This window comes from Anomaloglossus baeobatrachus, chromosome 3 (genome assembly GCF_048569485.1).
Source record: "Anomaloglossus baeobatrachus isolate aAnoBae1 chromosome 3, aAnoBae1.hap1, whole genome shotgun sequence".
Lineage (NCBI taxonomy): Eukaryota > Metazoa > Chordata > Amphibia > Anura > Aromobatidae > Anomaloglossus > Anomaloglossus baeobatrachus.
In genome coordinates, this window is record NC_134355.1 from 206003645 (window position 1) to 206022671 (window position 19027).

General features: G+C 47.1%; 1 protein-coding gene across 1 annotated transcript in view; it reads right to left on the reverse strand.

Moving 5' to 3' along the window:
• PCNX2 (pecanex 2) overlaps positions 1-19027 on the reverse strand; it is a 1407555-nt gene that overhangs the window by 1048043 nt on the left and 340485 nt on the right. The window contains exon 7 of the mRNA XM_075339694.1: positions 1868-1955. Coding sequence (XP_075195809.1) covers positions 1868-1955 — 88 coding nt within the window. The remainder of the gene's footprint in view (positions 1-1867; positions 1956-19027) is intronic.

Consider the following 19027-nt stretch of genomic DNA (forward strand, 5'->3'; position numbering starts at 1 on the left):
ACACAAATACAACACATACACATGGCATACAGCCATATACACACACACACGTACACAGACGAGACGTACACACAGCATACAGCCATATACACTTACATGTACACAGATGACACGTACACACAGCGTACAGTCATATACACACACATACACAGATGACAAGTACACACAGTGTACACCCATATACACACACATGTACACAGACCATATGTACACACAGCATACAGCCATATACACACATATACACAGACAGGAACTATACCTCCCAGCATGTCCATGTTACAGAATTAAAGTATTGAATTACACCTCCCAGCATGTCCATGTTATATAACTACAGGAGGGAACTATACCTCCCAGCATGTCCATGTTATATAACTACAGGAGAGAACTACACCTCCCAGCATGTCCATGTTATAGAATTACAGGAAGGAACTATACCTCCCAGCATGTCCATGTTATATAACTACAGGTGGAAACTATACCTCCCAGCATGTCCATGTTATAAAATTTTAGGACGGAACTACAACTACCAGCATGTCCATGTTATAGAACTGTAGGATGGAACTCCACCTCCCAGCATGTCCATGTTAAAGAATTACAGGAGGGAACTACAACTCCTAGCATGTCCATGTTATATAACTACAGGAGAGAACTACTCCTCCCAGCATATCAAAGTTATAGAATTAAAGGAAGGAACTACACCCCCCAGAATGCCCATGTTATAGAATTACAGCAAGAAACTAAAACGGCCAGCATGTCGATGTTATAGAATTACAGGAGGGAACTACACCTCCCAGCATGTCCATGTTATATAACTACAGGAGGGAACTAACCTCCCAACATGTCGATGTTATAGAAATACAGGAGGGAACTAAACCTCCCAGCATGTCCATGTTAACGAACTACAGGACGTAACTACACCTCCCACCATGTCCATGTTATAGAATTACAGGACGGAACTACACCTCCCACCATGTCCATGTTATTGAATTACAGTAGGGAGCTACTGTATATCTCCAAGCATGTCTATGTTAAAGAATTACCTTGAGTCACCCTGCTGCTATGACTAAGGTTAACTAAGGTCACTCCAGGGGCCTCCCCGCACGCTGTCACACAGCTAAATACATAGATATATAATTTCTTAATATGATGAACATAGATGATAGATATATAGACAAATATAGATTGAGGAGACATTATAGATACAGATATACATAGTTTACCCGTACATTCATAAATAATATATTTACATCAATATACCTAATACATAGACATAGAATATAATAACATTTCTATTTATTGTGTTTCTGTTACTGTTATGTAAAAGTAAGAAGCTTTGCCATTATTTTTGACATGTTAATTAATTGTATCCTCTCACTTCCTTTGTGTTTTTTGGTCCACTTTAGGAACGGATAATCACATACACATCAAACTGCACAAAACAATGTACCACCTCCAATTATAGTTTCAACAGCTTACAAGAGACCATATAGTGTAAACACACACACAGCACACATGGGAGACAGCACATAGCGAACACACCTCAAGAAACACAACACCAAATACCAATATACAGCACACAACAAGCAAGAGACAGTGCAGCACAGGGGTGAAAGAGGTCAAATGATGCAACACATACAATACACAAATGCAGAGGGATGACCTACAACAGATACAGTATATTGGAAAGCGCAAACAGTGTGACACATGTCCACTGCTCCTGTCAGCACCACTAAGCATAGACAGATGTTCATTTCACCGCACTCCCAATGCGATAGCATCAGGCCTATTTCTAGTTTGAAATAAATCATAGTTTTCAAAACCACACAATCTTCTTACTTTAAGAGGACATTAAGATGGAATAACTTACTCAGATACGGAGGCACATTCTGGCGTCAATTTCTCGCTATACTCTGCACTCTGATTTGCATTCATCAAGAATGATGATTTTCTATTCTCTGTGAAGGAATAGCAAACAGACATTCGTATCAAACAAATTTGATTTATTTTTACATATATAGAAATATTAAAAGTTGATTTTCAACATACTAAAAATTGCTCTGATAATGTATAGCACAAAATGAGAACAATTGAAAGTTTAAACTCTACTTTTCCAAAACTAATAAAAACCTTTTTTCACTTAAATACTTTTTTTTCTATCTGCATTTCATCTTCTATGATAACAAATTATCAACTATCTACTGGAATGGTATTAAGCCAGAACGCACATTAGCTAATTGTTTGCCATTTCAGACGACTTTCCCATGTGCCGCCCCTGCAGCGGATTGAACCGCTCGGATCTGGGGGTGGTGATTGTTTGTGGCTTGAGGATCTCCAGACCTGGGGGCTTGGGGGCCACACTCAAATGAAAAGGGAGTATTTACAGGGGATTTGGTATAGTTCGTGATGCCAACCGTGGTGTGCGGTAATTGGGAGTATGAGCAATGTTCGAGGTTCGCCAATTTCATGTTCGAGTGATTTTGGGGGTGCTCGAGATCGAACTCGAACTTTTTGCTAAAAGCTCGACAGCTCAAGTTACGTTTGAGAACGGTTCGATCAGCAAAAAGCCTAGCTAGTTACTAGCTGGCTTTTCACTGTAATAGTGTTAGTCACTCTGTGATTCACACACACTATTATCAAATTTCAGCGTATAGTGTGCGGGGGGGCGCGTTTAGATCAGTGCTGCTGGGCCATTTTTTTTCTTTTCCCCTAAGCACACGTGCAGTGGGGTGGGCCAGGATGTCAGCCAATCACAGACACACACATAGCTAAGTGGTCTTTTTGCCAGACAAGCAAGGGCATGTGTCATAGGCTGTGAATGTCACATGTCCTTGCATTATAAATACGGCCATTTTCCCTTACGGTGCCATTATCTGCTTTCTGCGTGTAGGTGACAGTCACCACTCACGCAGCTCCTGCTGTGTACGCTATACACACAGCGCTCTACAGATTAGGTACAGAAGTTTATTTCAGCCCTTTTCAGGGCTGATTTCCTGGGACTCAGAGCCATATGTGACAGGCAGGTCCATGGAAACGCTGTATATAGCTTCAGATAACAGCATCTGTGTACCTAAGCTCAGGGAATTCCTTGCTGCATTTCGCCATTAGGAGGGATAGAAAGTGAGGCTTCCTTTCCTGTCCACTGACCCAGAGAACCCGGCCACTGTACCCACCTGACCACTTTTGCCACGCTATTTTTTATAGCAAATAGTGCTGAAACCTAGTGGCATCCAAAAAATGGCTGCTATCCTCCATTGTTGTCCCACTGGTGCTAAGCAAATTCCAGCACCTCTGCATTCTACCCTCATGCACATTTTGCTACGCTAATTTTATAGCAAACAGTGCTGAAAATTAGTGGAATCCACAAAGTGTCTGCTATACTAATTTAGTGTCCCACTTGTGCCAAGCAAGTCCCACAACCTCTGCATTCAACCCTCATGCACATTTTGCTACGCTATTTTTATAGCAAACAGTGCTGAAAATTAGTGGCATCCAAAAAGTGTCTGCTATACTAATTTTGTGTCCCACTTGTGCCAAGCAAGTCCCACCACCTCTGCATTCAACCCTCATGCACGTTTTGCTACACTATTCTTATAGCAAACAGTACTGAACATAAGTGGCATCCACAAAGTGTCTGCTATACTAATTTAGTGTCCCACTGCTGCCAAGCAAGTCCCAGCACCTCTGCATTCAACCCTCATGCACATTTTGCTACGCTATTTTTATAGCAAACAGTGCTGAACATAAGTGGCATCCACAAAGTGTCTACTATACTAATTTTGTGTCCCACTGGTGCCAAACAAGTCCCAGCACGTCTGCATTCAACCCTCATGCACATTTTGCTACGCTATTCTTATAGCAAACAGTGCTGAAAATTAGTGGCATCCAAAAAGTGTCTGCTATACTAATTTTGTGTCCCACTTGTGCCAAGCAAGTCCTACCACCTCTGCATTCAACCCTCATGCACATTTTGCTACGCTATTTTTATAGCAAACAGTGCTGAAAATTAGTGGCATCCACAAAGTGTCTGCTATACTAATTTAGTGTCCCACTGCTGCCAAGCAAGTCCCAGCACCTCTGCATTCAACCCTCATTCACATTTTGCTACGCTATTTTTATAGCAAACAGTGCTGAACATAAGTGGCATCCACAAGGTGTCTGCTATACTAATTTTGTGTCCCACTGGTGCCAATCAAGTCCCAGCACCTCTGCATTCAACCCTCATGCATGTTTTGCTACGCTATTCTTTTAGCAAACAGTGCTGAACATAAGTGGCATCCAAAAAGTGTCTGCTATACTAATTTTGTGTCCTACTTCTGCCAAGCAAGTCCCACCACCTCTGCATTCAACCCTCATGCACATTTTGCTACGCTATTTTTATAGAAAACAGTGCTGAAAATTAGTGGCATCCACAAAGTGTCTGCTATACTAATTTAGTGTCCCACTGGTGTCAAGCAAGTCCCAGTACCTCTGCATTCAACCCTCATGCACATTTTGCTATGCTATTCTTATAGCAAACAGTGCTGCCAGTTTTAGGGCCATAGTTGCATTGTCAGGGATAGTCAGTGTTGGTTCTTCAGCTGTCAATAAAGCTAGACCACCTCTGCAATCTACACCACCGTCTCAATTTTTGCTACCACATTTTAAGTGGCTAATCTTGTCGCTAACAAAATGAGTGGCAAAAGGACAGATGCTGGTGGAAAGGGAAACAGGCGTGTTGGAAAAGGAAAAAAAGTTTGTGTCCATGGGGAAGGTGGCAAAGCTACATTAACATCTGCTGAAGATAAGCCATCTTCCAGCAAAAGAAAGATGTCTACTACTTTCCGTGGACAATCCGATGAGCTCCATTTTTTACGGACCCAAACAACTGTAAGAAAGGTAGATGATGCACTAAAAAAAGAACATGCTTGAATGAATCTCAAGTGCTCCAACAAGTGCCCTCTCCTCCACCTCAACTACCACATCAAAAAAAAAAGTCCTCTGAGTTGTCATCTGTTAGGGCCAGGTGGACAGTCAGGCCCAGGAGGTGGATCCACTGGGCTGAACACCTCACCGAGGGCAAGGTGCCCGGTAGCCGGAGCACTACAGGTAGCAGGACAGTCCGTTCAGAGGAGTGTAGAAGTCCCTGGGACCACGGAGTCACTGCAGGTAGTCCGGGTGACGGAGCTCAGGTTCGGAGGCCGAGATGACGTCAGGCAGAGTCCGGAACCAACGGAGCGAGAAGACGGGTCACCACAGGGATCGGAGATGGTATGAACTTGACGGGATGGCAGACCGTCACCGTTCGGGGTTCGGGTATCGTCAGAACCGGTTGGCGAGGCAGGAGCGGCTCTAGGAGAGAGATAGGTAAGTATACCACAAAACACAAGGAGACCTGACTCCAAGCTTAGCAAAACACGAAGAACAGGCCCCGCCCACTTGGAAAGGAAAAACCTATATACCCTGTACCTGATTCCTCAATATCCTGTTGGAGGACACTGGCCCTTTAAGAGAGGGTCAATGACCGCGCGCGCGCCCTAATGCGCATGCGCGAGGCCCGGGTGCCAGAAGCCAGAGCAGGGAGCGGTGAACAGGAGGCAGGAGAGCCGGGCTGGAGCAGAGCTGCCGACGGGCGCCGGGAGCGGGGACCGGGCCGCCTGGGGACCGCAGGTGATGGGGCCTGGAGGCTGTGGAGCGGGGGACGCCTGGCAGAGGAGCCGGGGAGCGAGGCAGGGGAGCCGGGGAGCGAGGCAGGGGAGCCGGGGAGCGTGGCAGGGGAGCCGGAGAGCGTGGCAGGGGACCTGGGGAGCGTGACATCATCCCAATCACAATTGCTTTCTCCCAGCTCTCAAGTCTCCACCCGCCTTGCACAGTATGGTGTAACAGAGATGGCTGAGTCTGCAGAGCTGTTCAGTCACACTATAGCCTGGGAATCAGAGGTCTGCTCCCAAGCTACAGTGAGTACAGACCAGGAAATGGTCTGCAGTGAAGCCCAGAAGCTTTGTGACTCAGATTCAGGCCCTGATGACCAAGTTTATGAGCATAATGTAGACCTTCATTCACAAACTGTAGCACCTGTTGGTGGAGACAATGAGGAACATACTGATGACGATGAGACGCAAATACCAGATTGGGATGACAACTTAAATATTCGGTCAGGGCAGGAAAAGGCTAGGTCTGAGGGCGAGGGGAGTGCAAACACAAAGCTTGATGATGAAGTTCTAAATCCCACTTACTGTCAACCCACAGTCAGGCACTTGAGGAGGTCAACAGAGGCGGTGGAGGAGGATGCAACTGACGACGAAGTTACCTTGCACCTTCCTGAACAGAGTCGGAGTACTGGTAGCACGTCTACAACTGCATCCTCAGCCACCACTCTGCCTCTGAGCACAAGTCGGGGTGGCTCTGCAGGTCGCATGTCATCTAAGCCTTGCCTAACCTGGTCCTTTTTTGACCTTGCAAAGGATCTCCCAAATCATGTGATCTGTAAAATTTGTCGGGAATCTATAAGTAGAGGCAAAAAGTTCACCAGTTTGACAACTTCTTCCATGAATCGTCACATGAATACCAAGCATAATTCCCAGTGGGAAGCTCACTGTGCTGCAATGCGAAATAGCGTAGCGGACCAACCATCGCCTGCCCTTTCCAGTGCATCCATGCGCTCTTCATCTTCTATGACTGTGGGGACAGCTGTCACACATGGTTTTCCACGCACACCTTCCACCACTGTAACCGCAACAGGCAGTTTGCTTGGTAGGTCGTCAGTTGGTTTGGAAGGGGAAACAAGTGCGGGTGTACAGCTCTCTCAGACATCGATAGCACCAACGTTGGATGAAGGCAACATCATGTCTACGCCTGCACTTTCCTCACAAACCTGCATTTTTCCAGGGACACACTACTCACCACCATCTACACACAGCAGCCAGATCTCTGTCCCTCAGATGTGGACAAATAAAAGGCCATTTCCTCCGACCCATGACAAAGCTAAGAGGTTGACTTTATCCCTCTGTAAGCTCTTGGCTACCGAAATGCTGCCTTTTCGCCTGGTGGAGACACAGGATTTTCGAGACCTTATGTCCATCACTGTGCCCCAGTACCAGATGCCCAGTCACCACTCCTTCTCTAAGAAAGGTGTGCCTGCGCTACACCAGCATGTCACACACAACATCACCGCTTCCTTGACAAACTCTGTCTGTGAATGGGTGCATTTCACCACCGATACTCGGACCAGTAAGCATGGACAGGGGTGTTACATGTCGCTGACTGGGCACTGAGTAACTATGGTGATAGATGGAGAAGGGTCTGCTGAACAAGTCTTGCCATCCCCACGACTTTTGTGTCAGTCCTCTGTATGTATAAGTTCCTCCAACGCTTCTGCCTCCTCAACTTTGTCTGGGTCCTCCACCTCCGCCTCAAGCCTGCCTGGTCAGGCCACCAGCATTGTAACTGCGTACAAGGAATCACGCACACCTCTTTACTATGCTGGCAGCAGAGCGAAACGGCATCAGGCGGTCTTTAGCTTGAAATGTCTTGGAAATAAGAGTCACACAGTGGCTGAGTTGTGGTCAGCTCTGCTGTCCGAGTTTCATAAATGGTTGTCTCCACTCAACCTGCAGCCAGGTAAGGCCGTGTGCGACAATGCTGCAAATCTGGGTGCGGCACTTCGCCTGGGCAAGGTGACACACGTGCCTTGTATGGCTCACGTGTTGAACCTTGTTGTCCAGCAATTTTTAACACACTATCCCAGCCTAGATGGCCTTCTGCACAGGGCACGAAAACTGTCTGCTCACTTCCGCCGTTCAACCGCCGCAGCTGAGCGACTTGCATTGCTCCAGAAGTCGATTGGCCTGCTGGTTCATCACCTGAAATGCGATGTGCCGACACGCTGGAATTCGACTCTCCGCATGTTACAGCGACTGTGGGAGCACCGCCAAGCACTGGTGCAATACGTCATGACGTATAGCCTGGACCAACGAGATGCAGAGGTGGGGCAGATCACCCTGATGGAGTGGTCTCAGATCAAGGACCTATGCACCCTTCTGCACAGTTTCGACATGGCGACGAATATGTTTAGCGCTGACAATGCCATTATCAGCATGACAATTCCAGTCATTTTCATGCTGGAGCACACGCTAAACACTATTTGGAGTCAGGGGGTGGTTCAACAGGAAGGGAAGGAAGTACATAAGGATTCATATACGCAAGGGATAACAACATCACCAAGGTCCAGACGTTCATCATCACCAAGGCGGCAGGCATGGGACGATGGGGGAGAGGGTTTAACAAGGGCGCATGGTAGCAGGCAAAATGCTGAGGAAGGTGCAGGAGAACATGAAGAAATGGAGGACGAACTGTCCATGGACATGGAAGACTTAGCAGATGAGGGAGACCTTGCTCACATTTCAGTTGAAAGAGGTTGGGGGGAGATGTCAGAGGAAGAAAGAACTGTTAGCACCTCTATGCCACAAACACAGCAAGGACTTGGTCCGCATGGATGCGCAAGACACATAAATGCCTTCTTGCTGCACTACCTACAACATGACCCTCGGATTGTCAAAATTAGAAGTGATGATGACTACTGTGTTGCCACACTATTAGATCCCCGGTACAAGTCCAAATTTTGTGAAATAATTCCAGCCATAGAAAGGGACGCACGTATGTAGGAGTATCAGCAGAAGCTGTTACTCAATCTTAGCTCGGCTTTTCCACCAAACACCAGTGGTGCATGGAGTGAATCTCCCAGTTGTAACTTGACAAACATGGGACGGTCTCGTCATCAACAGTCTAACCGTACCAGCAGCACCGTATCTGTTGCTGGTAACAGCAATTTTATTGAATCGTTTCATAATTTTTTTAGACCATCCTTTGCAAGACCAACAGAGACAAGAAGTCTGACACATAGTTAACGGCTGGAGAGGATGATACAGGAGTATCTCCAAATGAACATCAATGCCCTGACTTTGCAACTGCAGCCTTGCTCACTTTGGGCTTTAAATCTTGAAAAATGGCCTGAGCTCGCCACTTACGCCTTGGAGATCTTGTCGTGTCCAGCTGCCAGCGTTGTCTCAGAATGTGTCTTCAGTGCTGCTGGGTGTGTGCTGACAGATAAGCGCACGCGTCTGTCCAGTGACAATGTGGACAGACTAACGTTCATCAAGATGAACAAGGCATGGATCCGCAAGTACTTTACTACCCCTGTGTCATCCTGGGGAGAGTAAAGGCTTGTGGATTTGGAATGTGCTTGATGCAAATGTACCTGTCAAGTTTGCAACTGGAGCACAAGTGCTGCCACTGAAGGGGTTTCTGTGGGGCCAATTTTTGGGAAAAAGGGAGATTCTGCTTGGAGTAACCCTTGCTGTGTTTTTAAAAATGATCCAAGATGAACAGATCTGGGATCAGCAAAGACTTGGCTAGACCTTCCACGGTGTCATCCTGGGGACAGTTAAGGCTGGCATATTTTTGAATGTGCTTGATGCAAATGTACCTATGAAGTGTACAACAGGGGCACAAGTGATGCCACTGAAGTGGTGCCTGTGGGGCCCAATTTTTGGAAGAAATGGAGACTCTGCTTTGAGTTCCCTTGCGGTGTTTTTAAAAACGAGCCAAGATGAACAAGTCCTGGTTCAGCAAAGACTTTGCTACCTACCCCGGTGTCATCCTGGGGACAGTTAAGGTTGGTGTATTTTGGAATTTGCTTGATGCAAATGTTCCTGTCAAGTTTGCAACTGGGGCCCAAGTGATGCCACTGAAGGGGTGTCTGTGTGGCCCAATTTTGGGGAAAAAGGGAGACAACTTCTAGTCTCCTTGCTGTGTTTTTCATGACTTTAGAAGGGCATGCCATGCCTATATCTGTGTCTCCTCCTCTTTTTCCTCATCCAGCTGTTTAGTTTTCGCATGGGTATTTGTCCTTGTCCCTTTCCCATGTGTTTGTGTTGTCTTGGGAGTTGTTTGTCACCTTTTGGACACCTTTGAGGGTGTTTTCCAGGTGTTTTTAGGTGTTTGTGATTGCCTCCCATTGTTTCCTATGGGGTTCGAGAGTTCATCGAACGGTTTGTCGAACGGCTCGTCGAACGGGGCACCATTCGACGAACTGAACCGAACTCGAACTCTAGGGGGGTGGCTCATCTCTACTCCCGACACAAAAGTTTTAGATTGTCCGTTGTGGCCCGGTAGCTTGGAGCTGTAGCTCCCCACTATGGCTAAGTGAGGGAGCCTGCTCTCAGGAGCTCATGCTTGGGATTTCAGTGGGCTGCTTGCTAGAAAAGCCCAATCCCCCTCATTGCGCTAGTGCCCCGATCTCTGAGCTGGTGGGAACAGTCCATAAAGGCCCTGTCCTCCACAGGTTAATTGCCGGGTTACCTGAAGCTTCTCTCCGACCTAGGGTCTGTGTACCCCGACGTGCCTTCGTTCCCGGACCGGTGATAGGACCAGGCTGCTGACCATCCTCTTTGCCCCAGGCACCTAGCCTTAATCCCCTGCGACTGGGGGTCCGACTCCTATAGGTCCAGACCACCGTCTGCGACCTAGTTTACTTCTCCCCTGGGAGCTCCAACTCCCAGCTTCCTCAGAGCTCCTCACAGCTCGAAGGCTACCATTAAACTAACTTGACACCTCCCACCTCCCTATTTGACCCCTAGGTGGGCGGCCCTATTCCTGCTTAAGCAGCCCACTGGTGTGCCTGACAGGTGTGGTGCGAAGTGTATCTAGGATTTATGAATGCTGGTGGAGGCAGTACTGCAGGATGGAGACCCAGAACCATGGGGGTTGAATACTGCATTGGGAGGGCAGTTTGTGCAGTACCCTGTGACGACCTGAATAGTCTAGGGGCGTCATACCCACATCACAGGAACGCAGTGGGTTGTTGGCTTATATCCACTGAAGTTGGACATGCCTGATTGACATCTCCCCCCCTTTGTTATACACTACTTTGTGTCTGCGTATCAGTGTCTCCCACGCGAAGAAAGTTTCAGAATCTTGATAACTTCTCTTTGTATAAATTACTCTAATGACAGTAAATTCAGCAATTAGTGTAGATTTATAGGGCTATTTTGCTAGCGAAACTGTAGATTCCCTAGAGAGCTTATTTTTCACTTGGATTGATTATACAAAAGTTTTAAAGTCTTAGCATTGACCTTTGCACACATAGAAATCATGGGGCCCTATACCATAATTCAAAATGCAGCCCCCCAACCAAAAAAGCAAACAAAACAATGATTCGGCTGGGTCATGGAACACCATATGTTACAACCTTGCAACCCTTACAAAGTAATTTTCCTCACACTGAAGACCCTAGATTGCCCTTTCATTGCAACCAAAAAGTATGATGCAACAAAGTGCCCAACAAACACTGTACGATACCCCCATAGTGAATTCCTCCACAGTACCCTCTACAGCACAGCATGATGACTCTACTGTACCTCCTTCAACTACCCTGGCAAAGAATGATGACCCCCAACATAGTATAATTCCCAACTGTGACTCCCACAAATACCTCCATCTAGTATCATGAGCCTACATATAGTATAACATATAGTATACAATGCTTCACACTGTATAATGGCTCCTACTAGCCCTCCAAACAGTATATTAGATCCAATACAGCCCTCTGCACAGTATGATGAACTCCACACAAAACTTCACACTGAATAATTGCTTGCAAACAGTATAATGATCCTCAAATCACCCTCCATAAAGTATACAGGCTCTTTCATACCCAGACATATATTATAGCCCTCCAAATAGTACACTAGCCCTCACATAGCCCTCCAAATAGTAAAATGGCTTCCACCAAGCCCTGTAAATATTATAATGGACCCCACATAGCCATATACGGGACTCCCCCGGAGGAACCAAACTTGAGCTAACCATTATTTAGGGTCTGTCAGGTACAGCCCCAGGTGGCCGCAATGCACGACTGCCGGGACTAGTGGTATCGGCTCTAACGGACAGGAGAGCCTCTGAAGTCCAGTACAGGTGTAACACTCATGCCGGTGTCCTCACACTTTACTGCTCCCCAGTGAGGACGTCGGTTCCCTCACCTGTCCAGGCATCCTGCGGCGGTGGTCCCGTTACCATCCCAAGCTGCAGCCTCACGGAACATCTGTACTTCTTTTTTTTATGATTCTTTATTTATGTATAATCTTTCTTTATTAAGAAAAAAAACATAATACAGAAAATAAGAAGAAAAAGAGTTAGATCTTACAGACCAAGTTTACAATAACAGTCTTATTCCGAAAGAATTTAACTATTCAATTCAGTTATGAATACAATTTACTCCAAGAAGAGAACAAAATAGTAATACGGTAAACCTGTAAGGCCCTGCTTTATGTAATTTTAACTTTGCTGCTCTCTCCATCCCCCCTCATCCATTAATCTATCCACATTAACCCTCTCTCTCCATGAGAGGCAAGATTTTGAAACAATGAGGAAAAGAGAAGGAGTCTGCGACATCAGTCTTGCATGTAGATCCCATATATTGAGCAAAGGAGTGACCCTCTAACCATAATGCAAGGCATCTTAGAGTATAAATAATAGATAGTAATAGAGAAGAAAGGAGATGAGTAGCGAAAAGCAGCGAAAGTGGGTGAGGGAAGGAAAGGGAAGGGAAGGTCTGAGGGAGAGGAAGTACGTGGTGCTCCCAGGTGTGGCGGGTTAAGTTAATAACTTTGAGCGGGATCGCTAACAGCTCAGGGACCGAACAGTTCTCGAAACGCTTCAGTATCTTTGAAAAGGATCCAGGGCTGCCAAATTTTTAAGAATCTCTCACTGTCCCCTGTTGCCTCTGCGGACAAGTCCTCCATATAAAATATGGAGGCCAATTCCTGTTGCCACTCTTGTAATGATGGAAGGATTGTCGTCCGCCAGTGCCTAGGGATCACTGAGCGAGCTGCTGTTAGACAAAATCTAAGCAGATCTCCCTTTTGTGTTTTAATAGAGCCAGGCAACATGGACAGCAACGAGATCTGTGGTGATGGTGTTACCGATTCTCCAGTAATTTTGGTGTATGTCTGAAACACCTCCAACCAGAAGGGCTTGATCAGCGGATACTCCCACCAAATATGTAGCATCGTCCCGGGGGCCCCCCCACACCGCCAACACAACTCTGACACAGAGGGAAAGATCTTATGTAGCTTCACTGGATATTGGTACCATCTGGATAGAATTTTCTAGTTTTTTTCTTTTGCATAGCCAGCTGTGGACATCCTATGGGTAAACAGGTAAGCTTTCTGCTTCTCCTCCTCAGTAAAAGCAGTGCCCAGTTCTGTCTCCCAGTTAGATATGAAATTTGGGTCTGTGTCTGTATCCGGGGCCGCCTGACTCAGTAATTTGTATATGACTGAGATTAAATGAGATGGTGGGGATTTTTGCAAAAACAAACCCTCAAACGGGGTCAGAGAAATGTCAGGTATGTGTTTCCAATGTCTCAGTCTATTACATACAAAGGAGTATAATTGTCTATACTCAATCCATGACAGCGAGCGCGGGTGGTCCAGGCCCTGAATGTCTCCGAAAGACATAATATCATTTCCTTTTAAAGCATGATATACCCGAAGATCATCTTTCACCTTCCAGCGCAGAAAGGAGGAACGTGTGAATCCCGGGGAAAATTCCGGGTTGGAGAAAATCGGAATAAGCAGAAGCAGAGGCCCAGTCAAAGAGCCCCTCTGCCTCACCTGATCCCACACTTTAAGCGTGGCCTTGATTAGAAAGTCAGCTGCAGGTAACTTCACCCCCTCGCGTGATTCCAGCCATGGCAGATACCTCGTGGGCACCGGCGCTCCCACCTGTTCCAACACGACCCATTTTTTATGTGTAGCCGAAAAGTGCCAGTCGAACATACGCAGCAGAAGAGCGGCCTGATGGTATCTACGAAGATCCGGCAATCCAGCCCCTCCCCTACTAATGGATCTGGTTAAGATCTGATATCTTACTCTCGCCCTGGAGTGGCCCCATACAAATTTGATTAATGCCGACTTAAGTGTGCGGAAAAAGCTTGCGGGTGGTAAGATAGGAACCGCCTGAAAGACGTACAGGAACCGTGGTAACACGTCCATTTTAAACGAGTTAATATGTCCAAACCACGAAATAGGTTTTTTGTGGTATGATAGTAGGTCTTTAAGTGTTCGTGTCAACAGGGTCTGATAATTCAGGGAATACAGGAGTGTGAGATCAGCAGGGATCTGTATACCTAAATATGTGATTGCTTTAGGTTGCCACCGAAACGAGAAGTTTTGTTTAGCTAATGACACTTCAGAGGGCTGCAAGGTAACATTCAGAGCTTCCGTTTTTGAATAATTTACTTTAAAGTTGCTCAAATCTCCAAATTTCTCAAACTCCATCAACAAGGAGGGCAGGGTGATGTGAGGCTGAGAAATATAAATCAATAAGTCATCAGCATACAGGGAGGTCTTATACATCCTACCTTCCACTTGCAGACCGTGCACACAGGGATTCCTCCTTATGGCATTGGCCAGATGCTCCATCACTACCACGTATAACAACTAACAACGGAGAGAGAGGGCACCCTTGTCTCGTACCATTCCTTATAGCAATGGGCCGGGACAACGCTCCATTGGCCTTGATCCGTGCCGAGGGACACATATACAATGCCAATATTTTTCGTAGAAAGCGGGGGCCCAGGCCAATCTTTTTCAATGCCGCGCAAAGGAAATCCCAGTGTACGCGGTCGAAAGCCTTCTCGGCGTCCACCGACAGAAGTCCCATAGATGTGGAGGAGGAGATTGCATTCGCCATAAGTAATAACGTCTTATTTACATTATCTCTGGCCTCTCTGCCCTGTACAAAGCCGACTTGGTCTGAATTAATAATTTCAGGGAGAAGGGGAGCCAATCTGTTAGCCAGTGTTTTGGAGAACAACTTCACGTCCACGTTTAATAAAGAAATCGGCCTATAATTAGATACCATAGATGGATCCTTCCCCGGTTTTGGTAGTACTGTAATATACACCTCCAGGGACTGCGCTGCAAATGGGGATGTGTCAGAAACTGCATTGAAGACCTTTTTAAGAAATGGCGCTATTAAGTCTCTAAATGTCTTATAAAATGCTGGGGAAAACCCATCTGGGCCAGGGCTCTTACCTACTGGAGTATTCTTAATCACCACACCAATCTCCTCTTATGTAAATTGCTCTTCCAATTGAGAGACCTCCTCATTCCCCAGTGGCGTGGAAGCAGTTTCTGTAACATACTCATCAATTCGCTCTGACAAATTACTCTGCCCCATGTCTGCCAAGCGGCCCCTAATGTTATAGAGGTCTGAATAAAATGTCCGCATTTCCTCCAGAATCTCCTCCGGGTTATTCGTGTCCGAACCGCCCCGCCGCTGTTAGCGTGAGATAAACGACGTATTATTACGGGGATGAAGCAGGCGCGATAGAGGCCTGCCGCATTTGTCTGAGTGTTGGTATAGAAAGCGTTTGTAGTGATTTCGGTATCTGAGGTATTTCTCGTTAAGAAGTGACCTAAAATCTTTTCTACATTTAGTGAGGTCCGCCAGGCCCCCTGCCGATCTGTGTCTTTTATGTGTAAATTCCAGCCTATGTATCGTGTCGAGTAATTCCTTGACTTGCGAAATCTTCATTCTCTTAATGCGTGCCCCATGTTTTATCAGAACCCCCCTAATCACGCACTTAAATGCTTTCCACTGAAGGGGCAGGGAAGTAGGGTCCGCCGCATGTGCCTCCATAAAAACCCCAATCGATTCCTTGATGTCATTCACGCACACCGTATCTTTCAAGAGGTTATCATTAAGTTTCCACGTCCACTCGTGCGTCTGGCCGTTAGGAGGAGAGATAGTTAGAAATATGGGCGCGTGATCCGACCAAAGAACGCTACCGATCTCTGCAACTGGGCTCCAAGCGAGAGCATGCTGACTCGTCAAAAAGAAATCAATACGACTATATGAGTCGTGTGGGTTTGAGTAGAAGGTATAATCCCTTCCAGATGGGTTTAATATCCGCCACACGTCTACCAGTTGTGACTGGTGCATCTCCTGCTTAAATGACCTTAAGTGAGACAGGGGGATCGCGCTTCTGCTAGACGAGGTATCCACTGATGGGTTCAAAGGAAGGTTAAAATCCCCTCCCAAGATTACCACCCCTTCCGAGAATTCTGTCAATATCCGAAGGAAACTTCGCCCTGCCCTTGACTGTCCCATGTTAGGCGCGTACAAACCTGCTACTGTGAACACTGTATTCCCAATACGCAACTTAATTATGACAAATCTGCCTTCCGGATCTAGCTTTATGTCTATCATGGAATGTGCTAAAGATTTGTGAAGGGTCAGTGACACCCCCCTGGACCTGGACTCTGTGTTAGCGCTGTGATACCAGGTCAAGTAGTAACGGTTTATCATGTTGGGAATACAGCCGACTTTAAAAAGAGTTTCTTGGAGAAGAAGAATGTGTACCCTCTGCTTTTGCATGTCGTATAGGATTTGTGCCCGTTTTTGGGGGGTGTTGAACCCTTTAACATTCAGAGAGCCGAATTTTAGTTCCGCCATGATTCCACACCCGGGTTCCAGACCACAAACTGTAGGAGGGAGGGAAGTAGGATGAGTGGCTAAAAGGAATGGGAAGGAGAATGGGAAGAGGAAAAGCCAAGGAAGTGCGAAGAAGAATGAGAAATTAAAAAGAACAGGAAGGGAAGAGAGTAGAATCAACTGCAAATCAAAAGGGAAAAAAAAAGGGGATTAGGAAAAGATTATAAATGAAAGTACTTCAGCACCACAGAAGGGCTAAAGTTGACGTCTAACCAGACGAGTGATTGGGGTAGATCTTTTATATAGCTGCGCCTTGGCCTGCCAAGTGCAACAACCCCAGAAAAGAAACGGACTGAACACGGAGAGGAACTCCCCCCCCCGACCCAGTATACACCACCTGAGCAACTTATGTCATCCATCAAAGCTTTATAATTATATATTCTGCCCACACTTTCAGTTAACCCTGCGGCTACGAGTGTAGACCCCACAGGGACGAACCAGCCCCTCAAACGGAGCTAGACGTCCCCGAAGGGGCCACGACCCAGGCCATTGCCTCCAAAGAGGGAACCGCCCCCAACATATTTCAACTATGCAACACAAAAAGAACTGTTCATACTTTTCTTTTTTTTTTTTTCTTTTTCCACTATTATGCATCTCAAACTACTGCAGGAGAAATTAAACCATAGCTCTCAAGCAAAATTGAGTATCAAATTTTTCCCTTTCATCTCAATTACCACATCTCAGCCACGATCTTCAGGGGCGTCTTGCAGATTTCCCCTCCTCGCCCGGGCCGCCACAGGATGCACATCTCCAGGCCCCCCCCGGAGGCAAGCACGGCCATCCCGTGATAGTCACCTCTGGGATATGTAGGGCTGCTGCAAATGCCGGGATACCCCCAGGGTGACTCAAGACGTGCATCCTGCCCGCCCACCGGACCCTAAGGCGGAAAGGGAACCCCCATGTGTAGGGGATGTTTCGCTGACGTAGAGAGTCCAGGAGCGGCCTCAATGCCCTCCTTTTCTGTAAAGTCCACCTGGATAAGTCCGGCAGGAGTTGGATCCTCTGTCCCTGGTGGCGTAAGTTCTCTGCCGAGCGGGCCCGCATCATGATGGCGTCCTTCAGCTGGTATCTGTGGACCTTGCAAATAACATCCCTGGGTCGGTCCGGATCCAAGGACCGAGGGCCCAGAGCTCTGTGTGATCTATCCAGTTCCAAAGGTGAGTCCAAGGGAACTTGCAGCAAAGCATTAAAGATATGGCGAAGGGATTTATCAAGGTCGACAGATTCAATCGATTCCGGCAGGCCGCGGACCCTTATATTGTTGCGCCTGTTACGGTTTTCAATATCATCAATATGGTCAGCTAGATATTGGAAGTGTGCTGTGTGAGAGGCCAGGTTAGATTCCTGCTCGGTTACTTTAATTGATAGAGATTGTGTTGCAGATTCAATAGACCCCACTCTCTCCCCCATCTGCTGGACTTCGTCTCTCAGACCTGAGAGCTCTGATCTGTATGAGCTTTCCAATCTGTCTATATATGACTCCATGTCAGCTTTCATTGGGATATTTCTAATATGGGAGCTAAGGCCCTCTAGCACCCTCCACATCTGGAGCATGGACTGGTGTGCAGGGTGACCCCCTCCTTCACTGATGTTAATAAGCTCAGCAGCTTGTGCAGCAATTTCTGATCTTGCAGCTGTGGCATGCAATACTGCAGGGGTGCTCCCCCGATAAGACACAGTCCCGGCAGCTCCAAGGAGCACAGGGGGAGCACACAGCTCCAAGCCTGCAGCAGCTCCATGGCTGGGTAACACTACCTCCCCCTCCTCCATTAGCCGAACCTCCAAGCTTGATGTAGTGAGCAGACTCCTGCTGGATGGGAGGTAAGAGGGATTCCTCACAGCCGAGGGTCTCCAGCTTTCACTGTCCTTTCCTCCTGGTCCTGCACAAGGGAAAGGCCACATACGTATAATCTGTGGTCGCTCCTGCTGCACCACCAGCGCACGTGGGTGCAGCGCCATCTTGTCCTCCCACCGCGGCAGCCGCGCTGGCCTATTCCCCACTAACCTGCTTCTGTTCCCTGTTGCTGCCGGACTCTGCCGCCTGCCTCTCCACGCCGCTTGCAGCCTGTAAATCTTCAGCAGCCGCTACCGCCGCACTCAGCGAGCGATCGCTTCTTTTGTGCATTGCTGTGTCAGCCATCTTGCGCCCAGTAGCTTCCTGAGCCGGGTCCAGCATGTAGCTCCGTATATCGCGAGTAGGGGTCCCCGATGGATTAAATGTGGTCTGGGGGCTTCCTCTCCCCTTCTTCTTGCCCATTCGCTGCCTGAAGCCAGATAAAAGAGACGCTGTTGCAGTGTATCCCTAGGTGAGGGCAGGAGCAGATTCCCCGGGCTTCTTTATCCCTCCATGTCCAGGCCACGCCCCATGATTCTTTATTTAACAAGACAACCATAAATTGTACAACAGGCAAGAAAGGGATTATTTTCAACTTACAAATCATCACAGAAAAGCCAAAAAATTGTAAACAGTGTTGCCAAATACTTTCACAAA